This window comes from Podarcis tiliguerta, assembly GCF_965153285.1.
Source record: "Podarcis tiliguerta genome assembly, chromosome: 7".
Classification (NCBI taxonomy): domain Eukaryota; kingdom Metazoa; phylum Chordata; class Lepidosauria; order Squamata; family Lacertidae; genus Podarcis; species Podarcis tiliguerta.
This window is the reverse complement of record NC_139540.1, coordinates 7,591,954-7,602,434: the sequence shown is the minus strand read 5'-3', so window position 1 is coordinate 7,602,434 and position 10,481 is coordinate 7,591,954. Positions and strand designations below refer to the sequence as shown.

At 42.3% G+C, this 10,481-nt stretch overlaps 2 protein-coding genes across 4 annotated transcripts; both read left to right on the top strand.

Annotated features, from left to right (window-relative positions):
* Window positions 1–250: 250 nt before the first annotated feature.
* LOC310682194 (mas-related G-protein coupled receptor member H-like) lies at window positions 251–6,833 on the top strand. Of its 3 annotated transcripts, none has more exons than XM_083450692.1 (3): window positions 251–677; window positions 5,192–5,333; window positions 5,523–6,833. In XM_083450692.1, exon 3 carries the CDS (start codon window positions 5,617–5,619, stop codon window positions 6,583–6,585), a length of 969 nt encoding a protein of 322 aa, XP_083306818.1. In that variant the 5' UTR covers window positions 251–677; window positions 5,192–5,333; window positions 5,523–5,616; the 3' UTR covers window positions 6,586–6,833. The 3 variants fall into 3 exon arrangements, with proteins under 3 accessions (XP_083306818.1, XP_083306817.1, XP_083306819.1); XM_083450691.1 differs by having other exon boundaries at window positions 252–677; window positions 5,563–6,833; XM_083450693.1 differs by having other exon boundaries at window positions 252–677; window positions 5,189–5,333; window positions 5,563–6,833.
* A 474-nt stretch (window positions 6,834–7,307) lies between these two features.
* On the top strand, window positions 7,308–10,481 carry LOC310682196 (mas-related G-protein coupled receptor member H-like). The gene is made up of 2 exons (XM_083450696.1): window positions 7,308–7,640; window positions 8,933–10,481. The coding sequence occupies exon 2, from the start codon at window positions 9,249–9,251 to the stop codon at window positions 10,212–10,214; it is 966 nt and encodes a 321-aa protein (XP_083306822.1). The 5' UTR covers window positions 7,308–7,640; window positions 8,933–9,248; the 3' UTR covers window positions 10,215–10,481.

Here is a 10,481-nt window from a genome sequence, read left to right as displayed (position 1 = left end):
CGGGCAGAACGATGGAGGTGGAGACGCTTCTTCAGGTATACAGGACCGAGGCCATTTAGGGCTTTAAAGGACAGCACCAACACTTTGAATTGTGCTCAGAAATGTCCTGGGAGCCAGTGTAGGTCTTTCAAGACCGGTGCTATATGGTCTCAGAGGCTGCTCCCAGTCACCAGTCTACAGGAGTCTTCTTATAATTTTTATTAAATTTTCTGTTTTACAATTTTAAAAACTCATTTTGACATCCTTAAGAACCAACTGCCCTTGCATCCCACTCACCTTCTCACTTATGATTTTACACAGGGAAGAAACAGCAAGACATTTTGGAAAATCTTATTTTCCCTTCTGTTCTCACCCCCTCCCTACAAAATGTGCATATTGGGCAAATGTTTTTTACCGTTAAAGGGCAAGGATGGTTTTATCTGTTATCATGAAAGGTCCTGAGATGTTTTATTTGGCCGTTACAGATAAAGAAGCACATGAGACGTGTGTTCAGTTTCCCCTTCAGTACTCATTACAAACTGGCATTTGGGGACATAGATATTTAAATGACAAGATCTCCTCCTCCTAGGCCAGATGGCATTTATCCTCACAACCACTCAAAGAACATGATCTTACTACATGAGGCAGGGAAACGGATTAAGCCAAGACAAAGAATGGGTGGGATCAGAATGAGATTGGTAAGATTTTTCCATTTTTCTTTGAAGAATGATTGGTGCCCCATTGCCTTAATAAGACCTTAGTATCTACCATTTTGTTGCAGGATACTTTGTCTCTGTTGTCTTCTGAAAACCATATCTGAAGATTCCCAATCCATACTTTGTCAGCAAGTTGTAAAATAATTACCCTCTGAGTGGTTGGGTGAAGCTTGTTGTTGTTGTTTAGTCATTTAGTCGTGTCCAACTCTTCGTGACCCCATGGACCAGAGCACGCCAGGCACTCCTGTCTTCCACTGCCTCCCACAGTTTGGTCAAACCCATGCTGGTAGCTTTGAGAACACTATCCAACCATCTCGCCCTCTGTCGTCCCCTTCTCCTTGTGCCCTCCGTCTTTCCCAACATCAGGGTCTTTTCAGGGAGTCTTCTCTTCTCATGAGGTGGCCAAAGTCTTGGAGCCTCAGCTTCACAATCTGTCCTTCCAGTGAGCACTCAGGGTGAAGCTTAGTGACAGAGCAAATTAGAAGCATGCATGGTTAAAGACGTAGGAAGAAATGGCCAAGTAGCTCAGTGTGGAGCATCTGCTTTGCATATGGAATGTCTCCATTTTAGTCTCCTGCTGGGATCAGAGACAAACTTCTTTGAAATCCCTAGGAGTGTCTGGTACTGAATTAGATGGACCAATGATCAGACTCAGTTTAAGGCAGATTCTTAGGGGAGAGAGAGAACATGGGATCCAGAGTCAATAAGTGCATGGTGTGTTGCAATTCTTGTAGAATACATCACAGAATTGTAGAGTTGGAAGGGACCATGACGATCATCTTGTCCAAGCTCCTGTAATGCGGGAAACATTCAACCAAAGTGGGGCTCAAACTCACAACCCTTCTGAAGCAGTGATTTTGTTTCCTGTAACTAGCTAGTAAATTAGGATACAGTAGTATCTTGGGTTACAAACTTACCATATTTTTCACTCTATAAGACGCACCAGAACAGAAGACGCACCTAGTTTTCGGAGGAGGAAAACAAGAAAAAATATATTCTGAATCTCAGAAGCCAGAACAGCAAGAGGGATTGCTGCGCAGTGAAAGCAGCAATACCTCTTGCTGTTCTGGTTTCTGTGATAGCTGCGTAGCCTGCATTCGCTCCATAAGACGCACACACATTTCCCCTTATTTTTTAGAAGGGAAAAAGTGAGTCTTATAGAGCAAAAAATACGGTAATTCGTTCCCAAGGTCCGTTCTTAATTTGGAACCGTTCTTAACCTGAGGCATACTTTTGCGTATGGGGCCTCCCAATGCCGCCATGCCACGGAGGCGCAATTTCCGTTCTCATCCTGGGGCAAAGTTTGCAACCTGGAGCAACTACTTCCGGGTTAGCGGAATTTGTAACCCGAAGCGTTTGTAACCAGAAGCGTTTGTAACTCAAGGTACCAATGTACAGGAATCTCCTTTATGTCATATACAATTACAGGAGCCAAATCCTTCCAGCAAAGAGACAACTTTAAAGGGGCTCGCTGCCTGTACCAAACAGCTGAGAGTGAGCTCCACATGCCAAACCTACTTCCTGATAGTTCCTTTCTAGTCATGTATTCCTTACATGCCCCACAGTTGATACCATGTGTGTGACAGGTGGCTGAGGTTTGGGAGAAACAGCCTTACCAGCAAAATTAGGTCTCGTTTGACCTGCTGGCTAGCACACCTTTTCCCTACCTGGAACCCTGCAAACTGTTCGACAGTGGAATTTGCTGCCAAGGAGTGTGGTGGAGTCTCCTTCTTTGGAGGTCTTTAAGCAGAGGCTTGACAACCATATGTCAGGAGTGCTCTGATGGTGTTTCCTGCTTGGCAGGGGGTTGGACTCGATGACCCTTGTGGTCTCTTCCAACTCTATGATTCTATGATTCTAACTCCAACTCCCACTACCCACAGCCAGCATGACTAATGGTCAGGGATGATGAGAATTGTAGTCCAAATCATCTGGAGAATGCCAGGTGGGAGATGCTGGTTGGCACTGGCTGGCAGCACCTGTCCACCGTTTCAGGCAGTGATTTTCTCAGCCCTACCTGCAGATACCAAGAATGACACCTGGGACCTTCTCCATGCAAACCGAGATCTGGTTCCTCCTTTGCTTCCTCCAACCAAGAAGGTGATCAGAGCAGAGGTAACAAAGCTAAATCCTTCACATTTAGAAGCTAGACTCTTCAAGATCAAATGTTATGGACAATGTCCCTGAACTGCTTGGTTGGGGACTGCATAGAAGTTTGCTATTTCCACAATAAATTGGATTTTTTAAAAAAACAAAAAAACCTCTCTCCTTAGAGATAACAGACTTGGAGGACATGATAATAGGTTTGGATGGCATGCCTACCTATGGTACGGGAAAACAAAAATTCATAAAGATTTCACAATCATATAATAAGAAGAGTGTTGTTCAAGGTATGGGATAAATATAAAGAACTATTAGAACCTAAAACACCGTGGTGGTTATCACATATTGAGGCATTATCATTTAAAACATTGGGGGGGGGGGAGGGAGATTGGCCGACATATAGAGAATTGTTAGTAGAACTGGAAGGGAAACTGGAATTGAAAGAATATGAGGAAATAAAGGAACACACTGGAGAGCCAGTGTGGTGTAGTGGTTAAGAGCGGTAGTCACGTAATCTGGGTAACCGGGTTCGCGTCTCCGCTCCTCCACATGCAGCTGCTGGGTGACCTTGGGCCAGTCACAGTCTCTCAGCCCCACTCACCTCACAGAGTGTTTGTTGTGGGGGAGGAAGGGAAAGGAGAATGTTAGCCGCTTTGAGACTCCTGAAAGGGAGTGAAAGGCGGGATATCAAATCCAAACTCTTCGTCTTCTTCTTCATCTACAAAGTTGGTTACATCATAGGCAGTTAAAAGATATTTTAAGTGAGGATAATAAGAAAGGCTTTCCATACACGGTTTAAAAATTCCAAAAGGAAGTAATAGAAGAGAACACAAACTTATTAAAGAAAATGTATAACATCCTTTTGCAAAGGGAAATGAAAGATGAGGAAGTGAAATCAGTAACGATTAAATGGGCATAAGATTTAGGCCACAACATACAATGTGAAGATAGGACAAAACTTTGGAAAGTAAATTTGAAATTCACAGACTGTATATTGTTAAAGGAAAATTATATGAAGCTGTTTAAATGGTATATCTCACCCGTGAAACTAGCCAAAATATATAAAAATGAACACAGGAAATGTTGGAGGTGTAAAGAGGTTGAAGGGACTTTTTATCATATATGGTGGGGTTGTAAAAAGGTTAAGGTATACTGGGAAATGATTTACAACGAATTAAAAATAAATGTTTAAAATGGCATTTGTTAAACCAGAAACCATCCTGTTGGATATTTTAGGGCAAGACCTGCCAAAAGAGAAAAGGACACTATTTATGTATGCAATGGCGGTGGCAAGAATACTGCTAGCACAGAATTGCAAGACTGGAGAAATTCCAGCAAAAGAACAATGGCAAGAAAAACTGATGAGTTATGTGGATATGGCAAAGCTGACACAGAAATTTCAGGAAAAGGACAACAGGGATTTTGAAAAAAGAGTGGGAACCTTTTATATTATATTTGCAGAAATAAAGGAAGAACATTGATCTGATGGTAGGATTTAAATAAGCATTCACAATTTTATGGACAGGGAATAGGTAATGTAATAAAAGGAAAATGTATGGTATTTGTAGAAGATAGCAGAATATATAAAGAGGTAAATAAATCAGAAACGGAAGCTGAGGGAAGTCCAAAAGAGGGGAGAGAGAGAGGTTTATGTAACTTGTATGTTATAAGTATATTTGTACTGAGAGAAAAGAAAAATTAATAAAATAAAATTTAAAAATAAATTACCTCAACTTTTAATTTTTTTAAAAAAATAAAAATCTCTCTCCTTTTCTTTTTCTTCCCTCAACTGCTAGTTCCTTCCCCATTCCATTTCCTGTGACAAATCCTCATCACTCTCCTTTCGGATATTTGTCGTGTCCTGGGATCTCTCTCTGTGCAACCCTATGACTTGATCATTGCAAAGGAAGTCTGCGCTCAATAGACTCACTCACTTCTTAGAAAGGGCGTTTAGGGTTGTCTAGAATTTGGGACAATCCCCGAGGTCCCTCCAAGCACCCTCTTCTCTTCAGGCTTTCTTCCTTACCTACAAGGTCCCGTCCAGCTACCACTCTAGATCCTTTCATGCACACCCTTCATTCCCGCTGTGGACCCTTCCCAAAGGCAGCGCCTCCTCACCTCACTTCCCTTCCCATTTGCCTTCCAAAATTAGCCTCACTCTGAGAGTAATGGGGTCGCATCGCTCTGTCTCAGTTGCTGCTGTCACCGGTTACCGTGGAATTTCTGGAGTTTGAACTATTACATTTGTCCCCGTCTTTCATTTCCTAACTCAGTCGGTATCGGTTTTTCAAGAGAGCGTCGTCATATCTCTGGAAAGTAGGATAGAGATAGGGTATTCCCCATCCTCAAATACCCTGCTGGGTTTGGCTTTCCTTTTGTTTCTTCCTAAGCAGGAATGATGAGCTTGGCCATAGCAAAAGAAATATGACTGAACCTCAGTTTTGGAGAGACATTACGTATCAGACAATAATGCCAGAAGACCAGGGAATGTTGTACTGACTTCTTCTCTTGCCACCAATCAAACCAAGTTTCCAGGTAAACTAACACATTAAAGTCCAAAAAAACCTCAATGAGAAAAAATCCAGAGGGGTGTGGCCCATGTGGGGGATTCAGTTATATTGCAGAGAACTGCACATATTTGACTTTTGACTTGATAGACAGATGTGGTGGGTTTATATGTTGTTCAATGGGCTCCTCGCTCTCACAATTCTGAGTTTTGCACAGAATTCCAGCTGAGTCAAACATCTTTGTGATATTTTCCTAGAGGAAACTTCTGCTCCAGAAGAGGTGACAAGGATTCCACACGCCGTCATTCGACATGGAAATAAATACCAATGGGACTTTGCAATCTACTGTGGTTGCTGTGACATATAAAGAGTATAATGACACTTACAATAGCTCATCTAATGACCAAGGAGATTCCCATTATGACCCATTTGTAGTATTTATACTAAATGTCTTCATTTTGGTTACCTGCTGTGTGGGATTTTTGGGGAATGGAACTGTCATCTGGCTTCTTGTTTTCCACATTAGGAGGAAACCATTCACCACCTACATCCTTAATTTGGCTGTTGCTGACTTTGCATTCCTCCTGAGCTTAGAGATCTATTTTTTTACTCGGTTTCCTTATTATGTTCTTCATAGTATTGCTTTTTGTCTCTTATCCTTCACATACAACACTGGCCAACTTCTTCTGACAGCCATCAGCATTGACAGATGTTTGTCTGTCCTCTTCCCTATTTGGCATCGGTGTGTCCGGCCGACCCATTTGTCCACCACTGTGTGTTCCCTCATATGGGTCCCCTCCTGTCTGCTTGGCATAATGCTCTACATTCTTGAAAAATATTACACCTTTCCATATTGGTTATCAGAAACCGGCCAATATGTCTTGACTGGACTGCTTTGCCTCCCACTTATGACAATTTCAACTGTGATCCTTTTCATCAAAGTCTGTTTTAAATCACATCCACGAAAGCGGGGAAGGCTTTTTACGGTTATTTTACTTACACTCCTCTTCTTCCTCGTGCTTGCTTTCCCACTCAATGCCCTTCTTCTTGCTGTATCCATCGTGGGCTTGAATTTTTCTGGTCTATTCCATTATGCCTTTTTGTGTGCCTCTCTCAACAGCTGTGTGAACCCCTTCCTCTATTTCCTAGTTGGGAGGAAGAAGGGAGGTCAATCTAGGGAGAGTCTACTGGCCATCCTCCAGCGGGTTTTGAATGAGGAGGAGAATGACAGACAGGAAATGGACCCTCCTTGTTCGAACCCACTGAGGAACCTTTCATAAGAGTTCTTTGGTTTGGCTGTAATGTGTCCTTGCACTGCATTGATGACTATTGCTCACCAGAAAAAGAGACTGGGGTTTTGTTGAAAATTTTGAGGTTTGTGTAGCTGAAATGTATCCTACTTTACAAAGGGAGGAGTCATGTCTTTTGTTATCTCAGTTTTTCTTCTGTGCCCCACCCACATATTGTATGCAGTTTGTTTTTCATTGTATTACAAAATTTCTTAATAAAATTTCAGTTTTAAAAAGAACACATGGTATTGGCATATATCTTGGGTGTCTGCCTTACCCAATCTCCTGTTAAGGAGGACAGCCGGGTTAAGTTAAAGTGGGCTTCAGGGACATGTAGCTAGAAAAGAACTGTCACTCTCATTGCCCGTTCATCCGTCCCTTGGCGCTGGACCTCAGTGTCCGGGCAGAACGATGAAGGTGGAGACGCTCCTTCGGGTATACAGGACTGAGGCCATTTAGGGCTTTAAAGGTCAGCACCAACACTTTGAATTATGCTCAGAAATGTCCTGGGAGCCAGTGTAGGTGTTTCAAGACCGGTGTTATATGGTCTCAGAGGCTACTCCCAGTCACCAGTCTACAGGAGTCTTTTTATAATTTTTATTAAATTTTCTGTTTTACAATTTAAAAAACTCATTTTAACATCCTTAAGAACCTATGATTTTACACAGGGAAGAAACAGCAAGACATTTCAGAAAATCTTATTTTCCCTTCTGTGCTCACCCCCTCCCTACAAAATGTGCATATTGGGCAAATGTTTTTTGCTGTTAAAGGGCAAGGATGGTTTTATCTGTTATCATGAAAGGTCCTGAGATGTTTTATTTGGCCGTTACAGATAAAGAAGCACATGAGACATGTGTTCAGTTTCCCCTTCAGTACTCATTACAAACTGGCATTTGGGGACATAGGTCTTTAAATGACAAGAGTCTCCTCCTCCTAGGCCAGATGGCATTTATCCTCACAACCACTCAAAGAACATGATCTTGCTACATGAGGCAGGGAAACGGCTTAAGCCAAGACAAAGAATGGGTGGGATCGGCATGAGATTGGTAAGATTTCCCATTTTTCTTTGAGGAATGATTGGTGCCCCATTGCCTTGCTAAGACCTTAGTACCTACCATTCTGTTGCAGGATACTTTGTCTCTGTTGTCTTCTGATCACCATATCTGAAGACTCCCAATCCATACTTTGTCAGCAAGTTGTAAAATAAGTACCCTCTGGGTGGTTGGGTGAAGCTTAGTGACAGAGCAAATTAGAAGCATGCATGGGAAAAGACATAGGAAGAAATGGCCAAGTAGATCAGTGCTTTGCATATGGAATGTCTCCATGTTAGTCTCCAGCTGGGATCAGAGACAACCTTCTTTGAAATCCCTAGGAGTGTCTGGTAGTCAATGTGACCAATACTGAACTGGATGGACCAATGATCAGTCTCATTTTAAGGCAGATTCTTAGGGGGGAGAGAGAACATGGGATCCAGAGTCAATAAGTACATTGTGTGTTTTTGCAGGTATCGTAGAATACATCATAAAATCACAGAATTGTAGAGTTGGAAAGGAACACGAGGACCATATACACCAAGCCCCTGCAATGCAGGAATCTTTCAAACAAAGTGGTGCTCCAACTCACAACCCTGAGATTAAGAGTCTCTTGCTCAGCTCTAGGTGGGAGCATGATACTGAATGACTATTATTATCTTCCCTGACTGGTAGTGGATCTCAATGGTTCAGGGAGGACATTCCCATATCTACCTGGAAATGCTAGGGATCAGTTTTTGTACTTTCTGAATACAAAGCAGACATGTTCTCCATGAGCTTCAGACCTTCTCATATGGGTGGAAGAGAAGAAGAAGAAGAGAAGAAGAGTTTGGATTTGATATCCCGCCTTTCACTCCCTTTAAGGAGTCTCAAAGCGGCTAACATTCTCCTTTCCCTTCCTCCCCCACAACAAACACTCTGTGAGGTGAGTGGGGCTGAGAGACTGTGACTGGCCCAAGGTCACCCAGCAGCTGCATGTGGAGGAGCGGAGACGCGAACCCGGTTACCCAGATTACGTGACTACCGCTCTTAACCACTACACCACACTGGCTCAAGAGAAAGAGGGAAAGTAGATGTGGGTGGATGGGGTGGAAATCAATATGGTATCTCAAAAGGGCTGGACATGAATAAAGGGAGACTAAATAATGAATACTTTGTAAAGAGATGATGATATATTTAATGAGGCAAATGGAAATGAATTGGTTAGGTTCAGCCATACCTACTTTGACATTTGTCTCCCAGAGGATTGGTGATGGGTCATTGTGTCCATTGGCAATCAAAATGTTCCACCAATCTTATTTTTATAGGTTATTGGAGGGAAATGCCTCTATACAGCATCTATTCTGGAAGGATATTGAAAGGGATCTGCTAGAGTGCCTATTGATGGGAGTGGATTTTGATTGAAGGAAGACAGCATAGACTACAATGACCTTTTCTGATTCCTTTGCACTGCCCTCAAGTCTCTGAGCAAAGCCAAACTGAAAAGAAAACATCATTCTGGGTCATGTATGGAATTCCACTTGAACTGTTCCACTTGAAATGTTCCTTGTAACATTTTATTTCTCTTAGCGGGCACTCATACTCCAGAAGAAGAGATAAGGATCCCACAAGGAGCAAGTGAGCATGATGGTAAATAGCAGCTGGACTTCCAGTTCCAATATGGAGGCTTGGACAGGTTATGAGCATGATAATAGCTCATATACTGGCCAAGAAAATGACTGGCATAATCCATTGAAAGAAGCTATTTTCTATATTTTCAGTTTGGTTATCTGTTGTGCTGGATTTTTGGGAAATGGAACCACCATCTGGCTTCTTAGCTTCTGCACCAAGAAGAACCAGTTCACCACCTACATACTGAACTTGGCTGTTGCTGACTTTGCCTTCCTCATGACTGTAGAGATATATCATTGTATTGCTTTGACTCGTCTAGGCAAAGATGCTTCTTTGATAACTCTCCACCTCTTAATGTTCACGTACAACACTGATCTACTTCTCCTAACAGCCATCAGCATTGACAGATGTGTGTCTGTGCTCTTCCCTATTTGGCACTGGTGCCACCGGCCGACACATCTGTCCACCACTGTGTGTTCCCTCATATGGGTCCTCTGCTTTCTGTTCACCGTAATTCTCTACATTCTCCAGTTATTTAGCATATTTAGCTATTACATCACAGCAAGCCTCCAATTACTCTTGTCTGCCCTGCTTTGCCTTGCACTGATGACAATTTCAACGGTGATCTTATTCATCAAAATCTGCTTTAAATCACGCCAGCGAAAGCGGGGAAGGCTTTTAATGGTTATTTTACTTACTCTTCTCTTCTTCCTCGTACTTGCTTTTCCACTTGATGCCCTTATTGCCCTTAATCATTTTCTAGCTTTTGACATTCCTGATCTACACCATTATGCCTTTCTGTGTGCCACCCTAAACAGCAGTGCTAACCCCTTGATCTATTTTCTGGTTGGGAGGAAGAAGCGAGGTCGATCCAAGGAGAGCCTGCAGGTCATTCTCCAGAGGGCTTTGAATGTGGAGGAAGACAACGGACAGGAAATGGACCGTCCTATTTCAAATCCGCTTATGATCCTTGCATAATAATGCTGTAATATTTCTTTATGCTGTGATGATATAGCTTGCTTATCTCAATAAGGGATGAAAAGAGGTGTACGCAGAAATCATTGACTTTTCCATGGATGAAATGTAGACTCCTCTGCAAAGTCACATTGGTTGCTCTGCCAAAGATTTGCATGACTATTATGAATTTTTAACTTTTTGGTTATTGCCAGATATATATTGTGAGCAGAATATTTCTCTCTAATCTGACTCTTGTGCAGAATAAATTCTTCAACACAAGAAAAATAA

What these genes read in the sequence shown, in the direction of transcription:
- LOC310682194 (XM_083450692.1), top strand. Translation starts at nt 5,617, where the DNA reads ATGGAAATAAATACCAATGGGACTTTGCAATCTACTGTGGTTGCTGTG.
- LOC310682196 (XM_083450696.1), top strand. Translation starts at nt 9,249, where the DNA reads ATGATGGTAAATAGCAGCTGGACTTCCAGTTCCAATATGGAGGCTTGG.